The sequence below is a fragment of the Petromyzon marinus genome, chromosome 13 (genome assembly GCF_048934315.1).
Source record: "Petromyzon marinus isolate PM22_M1 ecotype Great Lakes invasive population chromosome 13, UKy_Petmar_22M1.pri1.0, whole genome shotgun sequence".
Classification (NCBI taxonomy): domain Eukaryota; kingdom Metazoa; phylum Chordata; class Hyperoartia; order Petromyzontiformes; family Petromyzontidae; genus Petromyzon; species Petromyzon marinus.
In genome coordinates, this window is record NC_133679.1 from 2,371,847 (window position 1) to 2,387,453 (window position 15,607).

At 51.1% G+C, this 15,607-nt stretch overlaps 1 protein-coding gene across 5 annotated transcripts in view; it reads left to right on the forward strand.

Annotated features, from left to right (window-relative positions):
- The window catches only part of MYO5A (myosin VA), a 124,121-nt gene that overhangs the window by 16,240 nt on the left and 92,274 nt on the right, over positions 1-15,607 (forward strand). The window contains exon 1 of one of the 5 annotated variants that reach the window (XM_076066712.1): positions 9,977-10,412. The exons of the other annotated variants lie outside the window; for them this stretch is intronic. Coding sequence (XP_075922827.1) covers positions 10,389-10,412 — 24 coding nt within the window. The 5' untranslated portion in view covers positions 9,977-10,388. Of the gene's footprint in view, positions 1-9,976; positions 10,413-15,607 lie in introns of those variants that run through there. 5 annotated transcript variants of the gene reach the window in all.

Below are 15,607 nucleotides of genomic sequence, written 5' to 3' on the forward strand. Positions count from 1 at the left end.
GCTGAATTGGCACGCGTGCAAGCTAACTGTTTTAAAAGCTGTGATGATGCAGGGTATTGTAGCATTTGCTCTAAAGAGTGTTACACTTTCTGGAGGCGTCTGAAGCGACAGAACCTTGCACATCGCGCGTGGAGATTCAAGGAATATTTGATTAAGAGAAGCTGGGCAACAAAACTATAAACGTTTTTTTAAGAGATTGAACTATTTTAATTTTACCAGATAAGGCCCACTGAGCTATGTCGCTCTTTTTCAGAAGCAGGCTTATCATCACGTGGAAATCGATATCAGCCAAATACTCTAAATGCGTGATGTTGATTCTAAACGTGGAGGAAAAAAAACGGAGGACCCGGAGAGAAACCCACGCAACCACGGGGAGAACAAAACTCCAAAAATACAACAGGCGTCAGGGTCGGAATAGAACCCTCGACATCCTGCATACCAGGCGAGGTAGTTAACATCTCGCCACCGCGGCGGCAACATGGGGATGCAGAGGGAGTTGTGAGTCACGGCGCGACGGTCATTGCGCGTGAACGCTGGACAGCAACGTGCCACGTCGGAGCGGATGTCGTGCTTTTGACAAATGTCCCAGTTCGGGAAAGAGGCGGAAAATGTGTGGCAGGTAAGGAATTTTGAAACGATTCATGCACGGGGTTAAAGACGTTTTGTTAGGTGGACGCTTGTAAGCAGCAAAATGTAGCCTGGGCCAATGGGGATTTTGTGCAAACCTAACAAGACAAAATGGGGCAATGGAAAGAACATCGCCAGGGTTTCACCACACATACATTCTCATCATTATTGTAATTGTAACTTAATGAAGCTTTTCTGTTTTGCACAACTACACAGCAAGCGTACATTGGGGCAGACGCTCGCGGTGACGTGTGCCATTTCTATCAAACGACTGTTGACACCTCAATTGGCCCTTGCCACATTAAGGCGAGCCGCTCACGGTAGCCACACGTCTGATAAATGGCACTTTGGTACGGCACGAATTTACTCAACAGCACTGCGACCGTGAACGGTCTCCGCGCTCGTTCACTCGCGGTGCGATCTCACGTTGGGATTTGTGTACACATTTTGCTCCCCCCCCCCATGCGTCCCCCGTGTTAAACTGCTGCGAACAGGGCCTCGTGTCTCATTGTTGGGGAGTTGCAAAGATAAAGATCCCCCGTATAGCCTTAACAGACTGTTGGGGCAGGAGCTGTTAACGAGTAGGACCTATGAAAGCCGGGATGGCACACGAGGGGGTAGGTGGCCAACACCACGCCCGGCCGCCTTTGTCTCCCCAGTGGCGATTTTTACACACTGCACCATGTACTCATTTGAGACTGAGTTGACCTAGGGGAGGAGGCCCAGGGAACGGTTCAGCTATTCGTCACTGGTGTTGGCCGTGAGAGGGAGTCGAACATCCGTCGGTCACGTTCAAAGACGTGCCCTTCCGTTTGGCCACGTTGCGCCTTATCCGTATCCATCGGGGTGAAGAGCGGATTTTGACCGTCTCCGTCGCGGCACCGTGCGGCCATCCGGCCGAGGGACTCTCTCGGGGCTCCGTCGATTCTGCTGCGACGCCGGCCTGGCCTTGCAGGAGGCCTCCTCCTTGCAACACGGCGACAGCGTGGACGCTGCGGTGGGCGCAACTTGGCCTTTGTCGCCTCCGAGTTTCTCATCATCGTAATGATGATGACGATGATACGGTGTGTACAATCGAGCCTACTCTGGCCGAAAGGAAGATATCGTTTAATAAAGTAATTTTCAGCCAGTGCCAACGTGCATTCGTTCTCCGCGAGCGTGGGTGATCTCGATGTCGTTTGACACAGCCCCAGAGGCAGTGGTGGTAATCCCCACATTACTGCAGCGGGAAGCCGGTCGACTCTTTAGCGTAACCACTGTTGACTTATAAAAAATTGGTTGTAATGTTATCGACCCTCGAGGGAGGAAGGGCTGAGTTACCCCCAACTGGAATGTGAATCCCCAACCTTTGCGACTGTGATTTGGGTCCTCTGCCATGGCAAGTTCTGATGGTTTTAGTCACCAATTAGTTGATAAGAAAACCCACGGTATGGCTGTACTCTGGTGGGGGTGCCATTGTGGCAAGATGTTAACTCTTTCACCTGGTTTCCAGGAGGATGTGGGTTCGATCCCAATCATGACACCTGTATATTTGCATTTTGCATGTCTCTCTTTTCCCAGTGGTCGTGTGGATTTTTCTCCAGGTCCTCCGGTTTTTCCCTCCACATTTAGAAAAATGCGTTTAGAGGATTTGGCTGCGATAAATTTCCACACGTTTAGCCATTTCGCTGAGCTATCATTTGTAATAGCCAGGTCGCTTCTATAGCTCAGTGGGCAATGACGGAGCCAGGATTTTCAGGGGGGGGGGGGGCAACCCCTCCAGCAATGAAAAATGTTAGAGGAGTTGTTAGTAAGTAAGGAATTGTTAGTAAGTAAGGAGTTGGTGGGAAGTAAGGACTTGTCCCTTGCTTTTTATTTGACGCGTGTGCGGCGATGGCGCAGCCATCGATCGAGGGTCGAATTCGAACCGCGTTGTGTGATCGGCATCGCGCTCGCTGAAGGTGTTGATGCCTTCAGGGAAGTCGTGGACTGTATACGCAACTGCGCACAATTCTGAGTCACTTATAACTGCTTTGCCGTTACTTATTGACAATTATGGACTCAGACTATTGTCCTATCATCTCATAGAGTCCCTGGTACGTAATAATATGTTACACAGTGGCACTGGGGATCGCAAATGGCCGATTTATTACTAATAAACCCCAATGATCCGATGGAAATTAGGGATTTCGATCGGATCCTTGAGGGGGCACATGCCACCCCCCCCCCCCCCCCCCACTGGCTCCGCCAGTGTCAGTGGGCCTTACCTGTTAAAATTAAAAAGAATTCATAGTTTAGTTTCTGGTTATATCATGCTCCACCCATTCCTCCTTCAACCCCCTCCGTCCGCTGCTGCCATATCCCATTGTTTTTCCAAACCAGATTACTCACGGACGGTGACCTACCCCGCCCGCCCTTGCCTTACGTTGCCATTTTGTACCGTAGTCGACGAGAGGCGCCTTGATGCATTCAGCATAGAATGCTGTACACACCGCAGTGCGAAACCCCTTCATCGGAGAAAAACACAAGGACAGCCGCAATGCCCCTCCGGTGGCGTGGTTGTTGTCATGGTGTTTGTTCCAAGGTTCAAGACCTGAAGAGGGGGAGCCCATGTTGACGGCTGCCAAAGCACCCCAAGCCAACGCAAGTGGCTAACCTCATTTACTTTTAGTTAATTCGGGTGACTGACATAGGTGCCACACAGAGGGGGGATGCGTAGAGTGTGAACGCGACGCACGGAATGAGATGGATTCAGTCGATAATCGTGAGTCGCGTGTATTTTGGGCAACGGTTTTTCAAACCTTTCGGGGTGGGGGTGTCCTCCCTTGTGGATGCACCGAGTTTCTATTTGTGGGGGCGGGGAGAAGGGGCGGGGCTGGAGGAGGGGCGGGGGGTGTGGGGAGGGGCACCAGATGGCTGGAGTTTTAGGGCACAACTCCAACCCCTGCCCCTAATTTGTCTGATTTTTAAACAGAGCGCAATCATAACATTGACGAGCCGGCTTGCTGGCAAATCTGCATTCCCATTACAGCGTTGCGTCAAGGCATGGGGATTGTAAAGGCCGCAAGGTGCCCCGGATTTTCATAATTAGTGTAAACACACGCACGCACACGCGCGCGCACACAAATTACGAGGCCGCTCGGCGTGGATTTTGCAACAACAACAAAAACTTCGAGTCGGCGATAACAAACATTGAGCCCTAAAACCCCACGATGCGTCTGATCCAGAGGCGCTCGCCGTCCTGTTAGGTTGGCGTGAAAACCACGCGTCTGTTCGTGCACAAATTAGACGCGCAGCGTTCATCGCTGCCGAATGCCAACATGGGCAACGTGCCCCTGCGCGACCCTTTGAAGATAGTGAGGTTGGAATCCCACGGTCAAATCGAAGGGGCATCATTCGATGTGGTCGCCAACACAAGTATCCCAGTGCGTTGACATAAAGAGAAACAACTCCGCGCTTCGATTGGTGATGGGGGTGACAATTGGCTGCCCTCTTGCTTGCGCTTCCTGTTGACGGAGGGAGCTCTGACGAAGACGGTTCCCGTGAATGCCGTGCGCCCGTAGGCGGTACCTCCCGGAGTGCCTCTGCGTTAAACGGGGCACGCACGCCCAGGCAGCGGCACAGACCGCCCCTGGAAGGATATTCATAATGCTTGACAACGTGGGGAAAAGATCACGTGGCAAAACCTACCAACAGTGCGTCAATACTCACAAAAGCGTTCAAACCAGGAGCTTTACATTTCTTAGAAAAGTATGACCGTTAAAACCAAACTCGCATTTTACTGCAACACCAAGAAGTCACGCTGCGCGTGACACCTTTGCGTGCGCGTGTGTCACTGTGGTCGTGGGTGGGTGCGGTTGTGGGTGGCGGGTGCCTTACAAAGCGGACTTTGTGTGTCCCGTGCGAGCCGCTGCCCACAGTCGTTTACTGTCATGAGTCGCGCAGGGACCGGGCAGAGGAAGCATGGGTTAATACCAAACTGCCGCCGCCGATGCTGCTACTGCTGCTGCTCCGTTAAGGCCCCCACAGGAATGTTGACAGCGGCCGCCGGGCCGGCTCTCTCCGTGACCCGTGAGGCTTGGCGGAGAGAATCGCGGCGATTTATTCTGGCCCTCGTCGAGCAGCGGATTGACAAAAAGTGGACTGCTGCACATGCCTCAAGCGAGGGGAAAGAGACCTCCGCGCTCCCCCCACATCATTGTGTTAGTGCCTGCAGCGCCGCCGTGTACACATCTGCCCACTGTTGTTGGTTACTCGGCGTGTTTGGGAAAGTAATTGTGGGTAATACCAGCCGGTTACCCTCGGCTGTGCCAATCTAAAATATATGGGGCACTCAAAGCTCAGCATTGGCAATGGATGCTAAGCAATCTAAATTAAATTTATTTGGTGATGCTGCGTTGGCAGCGGGTGCACGAGCACGGTTGACAACAATGACAAAAATCAACACATTCGTCAACATCCTTTGCTTTAAATAAAAAAAAATCTATAACTGGCAACACTTGAGGAAATTACCGTTAAACATTGCACAGAAACGGTAGCACAACGTTTGTTTATGTGCTGTCAAGAAGGGCCCGTTGGGCAAAACTTTTCCGGTTTTTTGTGTTTTTTTTTATTTTGACGAGAGTGTTAAACTCTGTTAAAGTGCTTTTCAGCGATGTTGGACTTGAGAATGTTATTGGATGTCAGAGAGCGCCGAGGCTATGCCAGACCCCATTATTATCTCTGCTGACGGTAGACATTTGGAGGGCCCCATGGTGGGGCCATCGTAGGCTCGTTCCTCGTCGTAAGAAGGGCCTGGGTTCGATTCCCGACTCGGGCACCTCCATTTGTACAGTTTATATGTTCTCCCCTCCCCCCGGTTCAGCATGCAAATGGCGCCACTGAGGCGAGATGTTAACTACCTCGCCTCCAATGCAGGAGGTCGTGGGTTCGATCCCGACCCTGACGCCTGTTGTATATTTGGAGTTTGTGTGTCTCTCTGCCCGTGGTCGCGTGGATTTTTCTCCAGATCCTCCGGTTTTCCCTTCCACATTTAGAAACGTGCCTTTAGAGTATTTGGCTGCTATACATTTTCATGCGATAAGCCACTTGGTTGAGCTATCATCTGTGATAGCCAGGTTGCTTCTGAAAAAGAGCTGAATATCTCAGTGGGCCTTACCTGGTAAAATAAATAAAAATTCTCCTCGACTTCTGGTTTCCTCTGATAGCTAACACAATGTACAGTAATTGATATTGGCCTAAAACATCCCGATGCTTAAAAATTAGTGGAAATTTCTCCACTGGGACCACGCAGCAGCAGCAACACCATCGTCCCGAGTGTGAAAACTTGGCAGGACCCTCTTGAAAAACAGTCTTGAGACTCGGCGAGGCTTTCCTGGGTAAACGAGCTCAATAATAATAATGGAATGGTCAAGTAACTCGCCTCAGGCAGTACCGTGCCAGGTCATCAACCAGCAAATCCTGGCTCAAACCCAGTTTTAAACCACCCCCCAGGCGAACTAACAAGCTCTTTCTAAAACATTGTTTTTTAAGTTACCTTGGACAAAAAACAATGACCGCGGCAAATAAAAACAGGTGAAGTTTCGGCGTTTCAGTGAATGAACAGTCGCGCTCCCTCCGCATCTGTAGGCGGATTCTTGTCGGGCAGCGTTCCCTCCGTTGGCTGCCGCTCCGTCGTCACGTCCCACCTCGACTGGGAACGCGGCCGCCCCTGCTCGAGCCGGGCGGGCGTCAGCCACAAGCGTGGGGTGTCAACCCCCTGTGCGTCGAAGCTCACGAGCACCTTTATTGGGCCTGCGTCTCACGGGACTTTGATCTCGGGGCGAATGCTGATGGTTGGTGGTGGCGCGTGGCCGTAGACCACCTGACGGGCCGCATGACGGGAACGCACCCTGGCAATCGTTATTCGTCGTCGTCGTCGTTGTCATTGACAGGCTGTTGTTGGGTTGGGGGGAGCCGTGGCCATAGCGGTTAGCGTGCCACGCTATGAAACTTCCCACCTGAGTTTCTATTTCCGGCCACGGTTGATTCCAGGCACGAGTGACACCTGAAGCGGTCACGGGCTCCGGTTTTATCAAACCGCGCCGGCTCGCTTGATGAGCGACGGCCACGAGCTGGGGGGAGGCCTTTATCCAGCAGTGGATTGACAAACGAGCGGCGAGTTGTCAGTTTAATTATTGATGCTGTGCGGTAGGGCAGGTTGTAAACGTCGCCGCAGCTCGGGTGTTGACCGGTCGAGTCAAAGCAAACAAGGCGCGGAGTGCGACCCGCGATGTAAAAAAACGAAGTCCTTTATCTCTCCAGCGCCAGCGTTCGGGCATCTCCCTGTGACATTTCTATCGCAGCTTTTGCCCCCGCCCTCCCGCCCCACGCTTAAGCAACAGTGAATGCATCAGAGAGAGAGAGAGCGCGTAATAGGGATGGCATGCAGAGGGTTTTTACGCAGCCTTGCACAATAGGTGACGGTGCTATATATAGAAATATCGCCGATCGTTTCCCGTGTTCACGTCGAGGTGTGGCTGCCTGCAGGACCTGTTCCTCGCTCCTCTCACCTTATCTGTGTTAGCTGCGCACCCACAGCTGCCTGCGTCACACCCCGACTCGACTTCACTGGAGCTGTCTTATCTACGGCCTCCCGACATCCCCATTCGCAGGGTTGGCCACGTACGGCGCAAAAGAAGTTCAAACACACACATACATGCATACGTGCGCGGCCGCATTTATGCACTATATGAATTCACGCTGTATTGTAAGGCTTTGATCTGGAAACTGTGCCAATTTTCCATGACCGCCTTGAAACTGGCGAGAGCCAGGCCAGGCTCGGGCCGTGCGTGTCCTTTGTTGACGCTGGCCGGTAGAACCCGCTGTGGGATGAACGCTGCTCCCTTCGACCTTGCAACCGGACCAACCTCGAGAGCGGTTGTGATGAGACTGTGGGCGAGAGCGGTCACGGAATGGCAGCCGCGGGAGAGAACGTGCCCTGGACGAATAAGCCCGCCGTGAAGATCGAGCGATGGGATCAGTCTGTGTGCTGTGCAGGAAGTCAGTCGGATGGATCGTGGTGGTGTTGCAGGACCAGCGAGGGATGCTGACGGCGCAGGGGGGGGGAGGTCTTCGTTCAGCAGTGGATAGAGATGGTGCCGGCGGTGGTGAACTTATAGCTTCGAAACGCGTTGATTTGACCGCTCTAATTTGTCTTGTTGACTTAGTTTTGAATCATCTCAAAGTTTCGGCTGAATGCAGAGTTTCATGTTTCTTGGCCACAGCCCAGGCCTTATTGCTCTAACAAATGTACTTTCCTCACGCTGACAGTGAACCAAGGGTTGTAACAAGCCTCTTCACTGTTTCTTCCGGAGCTGCGTCGACACTAATAACGCTCGACAGTAAAACAATTCAAGTGCAACCAGACAATTTCCATGTCCAACCCTCCTAAAACATTGATGTAATTTTTTTCATTTTCCACACCTTTAATGAGCTTCCATTGATCAAATCTTTCAACGGCAACTTTTTTTTCTAATTATTTTTGGAGGAGTGTGCACGAGTGTAGTTTGGTGTAGTGGTTGGCGCGCTGCGCTACGAAGCCGGTGACCCGAGTTCGATTCCTGCTCACGGCCAACATGCCAGTGACGATTTGCCTGAACCGGTCCTGGGACGCTCCTAGGTCGACTTAGCCTCAAATGAGTACCTAGTGTGGTGGGTAAACATTGTCACTGAGGAGGCATAGGCGGCTGGGTGTGGTGTTGGCCACCCGGCCTTCATAGGTGCTCGCGAACAGCACTTGCCCCAAGCCCGTAAAGGCTATACGGGGGATCTTTGTATGTATGTTCAACTTCTTTTGCACAGTACATAGCCAATTGTGCTATTCGTAGGTGCGGGGAAGAGACGACAAACTAAACACACAAAAAACAGTTTTCAATCCAGCCACACGCTAGAACATTAGGTACAAGTACTGTAGTCGTGTCATTCATACACGGTGTAAAATAGCGTCTTGAGTGACCTTATCCAAAAAATAGCGGGTCAATTAAGAGTGAAACTAGATTCGAAGCTTTCGTGACTGCAGGAATTACTCTTTGGTTCTTTCGGTAAAGTCACGGAGAAAGAAATTAAATAAAATAATAATAGAATACGACGTTTCGATTGCAACACAAGCAACCATCATCAGGTGCAAATGAATGAGAAAACCAACCTAGTAAATTTGGAAATATAATGCAATACAACACAGTCGGCCAACACAACAGTCAACACCCCACCTGGTTTATTACGTTCTTCCAAAGATTGCTAAATTTGAGAGAGAGACAAAACATCGCACACAGACAGACACTCTCAAATTTAGCAATCTTTGGAAGAATGTAATCAACCAGGTGGGGTGTTGACTCTTGTGTTGGCCGACTGTCTGTGTTGTACTGCATTCAATTTCCAAGTTTACTGCGTTTGTTTTCTCATTCATTTGTACCTAATGATGGTTACTTGTGTTCCAATCGAAACGTCGTATTCTATTATTATTTGATTTCTTTCTACGTGACTTTACCGAAAGAACCAAAGAGTAATTAAGAGTCGTTAAATATATATTTTTGTTCCCCCATTGAGCGGACGTTTGGGCATATTGAAGTTTAGAGAGCGAGAGGGAGCGTTGTATATGCAGGACAGGATGGGTGGGGATGGTGTGGTGGGTGACGTCAGGCAGTGTGGGTGGATTTGATCCCTCGTGGAATGTCCCACAGATCCCCACAGCATGGAAAGGGGACGACTTGAAGCCAGACAGCAAAGAAATGCCTGAACACAGGTGGGGCATCCTGCATTTCTGCACCTGCGAACGATATTCCCACATTGTGCAACTGATAACGATCGCAACAAATTTAGTTTCGCTGCCCTCCGTTGTCCGTTATGCAACTCCTCGGCAGCCTATAGCAACCGGCATGACGTTGGCCCATCCAAGAACCGTCCAGTCTCGAACCTGCTTGGCTTCCAAGATCAGCCGCTTTTCCCCAGTCATTTGGTCGTCGGCCGTGTGCTGATAGCGCCGTTGATATAAAAAAAACTGATGAAAAGCATAAGTGAGGAACGAACAACGCGAATCGTAGATGATTGCTTTCTGCTAGCAACGCTTGCGCCGCGGTGGCGAGATGTTAACTCCCTCGCCTGGTATACAGGAGGTTGTGGGTTCGATCCTGACGCCTGTAGATTTGGAGTTTGCGTGTCTCTTTCTTTCTCTCTCCCGGTGGTCAGGTTGATTTTTTTCCGGGTTTCCCCAGTTTTTCCCTCGACATTTATAATTAACATCACGCGTTTATAGAATTTGGCTGCCATAAATTTCCACATCAGAAGCCACTGGGTATGAGCTATAATTTGTGATTGCCAGATCGCTTCTGAAAAAGAGCTTAATACAGCTCAGATAGTGGGCCTTACCTGGTTATAATAATAAAAAAACTGTTTCGTTTTGTGTGCCGAGAGCCTACCCACGCGTGGGCATGTGCTCACCGCCTGTACGCATCAATAATTCAGCCGGAGCTCCTTCCACCGGACAAAGGAGCCCCCCCAGCCTAAGCCGGCCACAAACAGCCCTTGTCTCTCCGCCCGGGACATTCGCACGACCGCAAACCGGCGCGCGCTTCCAACAAATGCGCAAACTTTTTTTTTTGTCGCCGGTCGCTCGTGCCCAGAGAATGGCACCGATGTCGGGGAAGAAATAAAAAAAACCGCATGTCTTGCTGTTCGTGCGCCGTTGGCGAACTTTGCGTGGGACAAGCACGTGCGAGCGCAGCCCTCTGCGGATCCACGAGCGGATGAATCGGTCGCTCGATCGACGAGTGCGTATTTGTCACACGGGAAATGCCGCCTTTTGCCTTCGGTGTTGCGTTTTGCTCGTCAGTTGACCATCTTCGCCCAAAGTCCGTGACTCCTCGCAGCGGTGGGCTTTGCGTGAAGGCGACCTTGGAGGGTGGTTCTCGGTGTGCTGATTGTGCAGAACGTGTGCGCCCTGTGCGGCGTCCATGCGTCGATGTTGTTGTGTTTGAGGAGGAGCCTGGAGAGTTGCATTGTTGTCGCTTTTCGTGAAATTTGCTGCCTCGGTGAAAAGAGCAATTTTTTGTAATTGATTAAACAGCAGGATGTGACTCTGCAGTCTCCTAGTCACGGTATATACAATTGCTGAAACGAGACTTGCACTACCGCCTTTCATTCGTTCGGGTGGCAGTGTAAGGTGCCGTGTGTACACAAATATTTTTGATAACGTGGTTTATTAAAAAACAAAAAAGGTTGGGGGGGAGGGGGGAGCACCCCCTCTTACACGTGAAGGCTCTTGCCCACGACGGGTGGAAATTCCTTTCGGCAAGCGTGCCTTCAACACGAGGCCTCAAAGTGCCGCACTTTGCCAACAGCAAACGGAACAACACTTGTCTCTTTTTTTGTTTACTCGCCTTCGAAGGGCAACGTTGAAAAGAGCCCCTCGCTCTTTTCACGCAGGCCCGAGGCCGTTGCGGACGCCTGCTCAACGCACGCAACGTAGCGCGAGCATCGTTCAGGCAAAGCCTCGCCGAGTCTCAAGACCTTGTGCTTTTATATATATACTGTATGTGAGTCACTTTTTTCTTCGTGTGAAAATTTGGCGATTTTCCTTGAACATTTTTTCCACGTGACAGAGGAGCAGTGGGGGGGGGGAGGGTGTTTCGGGCAAACGCCGCCGCTGCCGGCGTGTCAACGACGAGGGAGCGGTAGCACCGGAGTTGGCGCCGTTTCTCTCGTCCCCGGAGCGCCGTGCCCCCACGCCGGCATTATTCCGGCAACGCCCCGGATGCCACGCCGTCCCTTAAGTTTGTGCCAACATCACAAAACTCGTCAAACGGTGACAATCGTCGGAGCCGCCATCCTTCAGGAACTAACGCTTGCATTCCATTTTGTTTTACGAGTTGCTGAGCGTAAACAGGCCCATTTTCCACAAGTGTAAATAGGCCAGCAACAAGCAACATTTTCCAGACCTGTAATAGATACGAGTTGAGACAAATTACTTGAATTAAACAAGTTGGGGTCGTGATAGGGGTTGGGGTAGTGGTAGAGAAAGTGATAGGGATTGTGGTAGTGATCGGGGTTGGGGTAGCAATAGGGATGGTGGTAGTGATTGGGGTTGGGGTAGTGATAGGGGTTGGGGTGGTGATAGGGGTTGGGGTAGTGATAGGGGTTGGGGTAGTGATAGGGGTTGGGGTAGTGGTAGAGAAAGTGATAGGGATAGTGGTAGTGATGGGGGTTGGGGTAGCAATAGGGATGGTGGTAGTGATAGGGGTTGGGGTAGTGATAGGGGTTGGGGTAGTGATAGGGGTTGGGGTGGTGACAGGGGTTGGGGTAGTGATAGGGGTTGGGGGTAGTGATAGGGGTTGGGGTAGTGATAGGGGTTGGGGTGGTGATAGGGGTTGGGGTAGTGATAGGGGTTGGGGTGGTGACAGGGGTTGGAGTAGTGATAGGGGCTGGGGTAGTGATAGGGGTTGGGGTAGTGATAGGGGTTGGGGTGGCGATACGGGTTGGGGTAGTGATAGGGGTTGGGGTAGTGATCGGGGTTGGGGTAGTGATAGGGGTTGGGGTGGCGATACGGGTTGGGGTAGTGATCGGGGTTGGGGTAGTGATCGGGGTTGGGGTAGTGATAGGGGTTGGGGTAGTGATAGGGGTTGGGGTAGTGATAGGGGTTGGGGTGGTGATAGGGGTTGGGGTGGAGATAGGGGTTGGGGTAGCGATAGGGGTAGCGATAGGGGTTGGGGTGGCAATAGGGGTTGGGGTAGTGATAGGGGTTGGGGTAGTGAGAGGGGTTGGGGTAGCAATAGGGGTTGGGGTAGGGATAGGGTTTGGGGTAGTGATAGGGGTTGGGGTGGCGATAGGGGTTGGGGTGGTGATAGGGGTTGGGGTAGTGATAGCGGGTAGTGATAGGGGTTGGGGTAGTGATAGGGGTTGGGGTGGCGATAGGGGTTGGGGTGGTGATAGGGGTTGGGGTAGTGATAGGGGTTGGGGTAGTGATAGGGGTTGGGGTGGCGATAGGGGTTGGGGTGGTGATAGGGGTTGGGGTAGTGATAGGGGTTGGGGTGGTGATAGGGGTTGAGGTGGTGATAGGGGTTGGGGTAGTGATAGGGGGTAGTGATAGGGGTTGGGGTGGTGATAGGGGTTATGGTAATGATAGGGGTTGGGGTAGTGATAGGGGTTGGTGTAGTGATAGGGGTTGGGGTAGTGATAGGGGTTGGTGTAGTGATAGGGGTTGGGGTAGTGTTAGGGGTTGGGGTAGTGATAGGGGTTGGGGTAGTGATAGGGGTTTGGGTAGTGATAGGGGATGGGGTGGTGATAGGGGTTGGGGTGGTGATAGGGGTTGGGGTGGTGATAGGGGTTGGGGTGGTGATAGGGGTTGGGGTGGTGATAGGGGTTGGGGTGGTGATAGGAGCTGTTGTAGGTGTGGTTGTAGCTGTGGGGCGGTGGCAGGGAGTAGCAGTAGCAGCAGCAGGATGGTGATGATGGGCTAGGGGAGAAGAGATGCAGGTTGTTTTAAGGGAGGAATGGAGGCAGGTTAATGACGATGGTCATTTCATGTTGCACACCAATTGGTTCGCCGCACACGCACCCAAGTAAAAGTTCACCAATTTATCAATCGCAGCCTTCCAGGCTGGGTCCAGAGTAAGCGGATGATACGGTTTTTTGTGCGGCACGTAATAACGTGTGTATCGGCCATCAGTTTGCTCCGCTTGACAACTTCCTTTCTTGTGAACATTGTCAAGGCACCTAACGTCATCCGTTTAAGGCCAAAATCGCAGCAGGTGCTGCTTCGGTGCTCTCACAACAATGACTATCGTCCTCATCATCATCGCAGTTGTTTTTAATGCACAATTTTGCTGCACAGATATCGGGGCATTAATGTTACCAGAACTTTTATTTCGATTTTAAAACATTTCTTGCTGTGGTTTTCACACCAGATGACGATTGCTTGTGCTGCATTCGAAACGTCGTGAGAATTTTATTGTTTTATTTTTATTATTTTATTATTTCCCTTCTACGTCACTTTACCGAAAGAACCAAGAATATGTTACCAGAACGTTTGCATAAAATTCATGGCCTGAGCCAGTTGTATGCCGTATGAGAGAGCGTGCATTAATCTGCAACAAATTCGGCAGAAGAGTTTTCAAGAGTTAGGTGGAAACAAAAATACAGTCGATCAAAAGCAATGAAATCAGAAAGCTTCATTGGATTTCAAACAACACAACAACACAGACGAAATGCCTCAACTCCCCGTTACGTGAGGGCGTGAACCGTCGTTGTTTTGAAGAAAGGAAAATATTTTTTTCCCCCTCAGCTCCCAGGGCAGAGTGCGCCACAGACGTGGAAAGAAGCATTTTGGCGATTTGATGTTTTTGCCCATGGAAGGTAGAGAACGTTGGTAGCTCCTCACTCACTCCGCCGCAGTGGAGCAGCTCCTGGCTGTGCGCGCGTGATTGATTGCTGACCCACCTCGACTGGAAATGTGTGGAAAAAGAGCTTCCATAGCCCGTAAGGTTCCTGCAGGATAAATAACGATTCTGATCGTGGATTTACTCTCCAACGCACCGGTGGGCTGTAGTAGTCACTAATTGGCGCGTTGTTTACGTGACAAACCTTACTGGCTGTGTCGGGTGGTGGGGAGGGTACGACACGTTCATACTTGCGCGATCTAACCCACAAAACATTATTATGAATTCTAAACGTAGTTTCACGAATTGAAGAGTACCCTTGATCAAATCTATAATTCCGCGGCTGGATGAAGGCCTCTATATGCGCCCTGCCAGTCCACGGCGACTCGTTTTACCATACTTCTCCAAGACGTGGGGCGGAGCGGTGACGCGGCGGTTAACGTCTCACGGCCTGAGCATTCCTGCATGGGCAGGTAATAAATTGTCATGATTATTACGACTCTACCACTGATGTCAGTGACGCATGGGAGAGTGGTCGGGGGGGGGGGGTATGGGTGACTCCAGTGGTGAGGGACATCTGAACTGCTCTTAGCCCCCGCCCCCTTTAACTCCATTGACCGACGTGAAGTCTGGTCAAGCACCGGGGGATGAGCACCGCTTCTTCAGTGTTCATCGGAGCGGGAAATCACCCACTATTGTTTTTCTTTGCACCGCTCTGGATATGAGGCATCGCCCGGAGGCCCAGTGGAGACCCACAGAGGGCGCAGATAAAAGTTACCATGTAGCTTCGCTTGGTCATTACACACTTCCCATCCATCTGGACATCTGTGAAAAAGAGCTCTATAGCTCATCAGACTCCTGCAGTATAAACAAATGTTCTTCTTCTGATCTTACTCTCTATTTTTCCATGTTCCACGTTCAGACGACACGTGGCCGGGTTACCGTCGCCCGTCTTTTACATGAATCTTACCCACACCCCCCTCAGTTTCTATGCAGTGAGATGTTTACATATATGTTGAAGGTTATTATTAACAGCACGTATTGTCGTAATATAAATATATCTGCTTTTGTAGGACTGTATATATTTTTTTATTAAGGCGTTATATTTTTCACACAAGCCAGACGCGGACGAGCGTGACTCATAGTGAGTTCACATTTCAGCCTGTAGGGTGGGGGAGGGCAACCCTAAGACCTTCACACCTACACTATCGATAAAATCCAATCTGACTTCCTGGAAAGCCGAGAGCGGTTTCACTGCGGAGTGCCTGGCCACCACCATGATAATGTGGACTTTCCACCGCTGGCTCTGGGTCGTGATCGGGGAGATGAGCTTGACTCCAGCCTCGAGAGCGACCGGGGAAACTCATAGCGATTATTTTTTTACACCCTGGTGTGGGATTTTATGGCACCCGGCATAAATATGTCACCTTGGAATGTATTGACAGGGAGCATCGATTGGCCCACGTTCCCAAAGGTCTATAAACCTGAGCGTGCATTGCATCACGTGACCCTGCAGTCTCCCGGATGAGCGTCAAGGTTTCGCCGAAGCAGGATGGCGTCTCCAATTGACTCGTTTGTTACGCGTGGAAAAT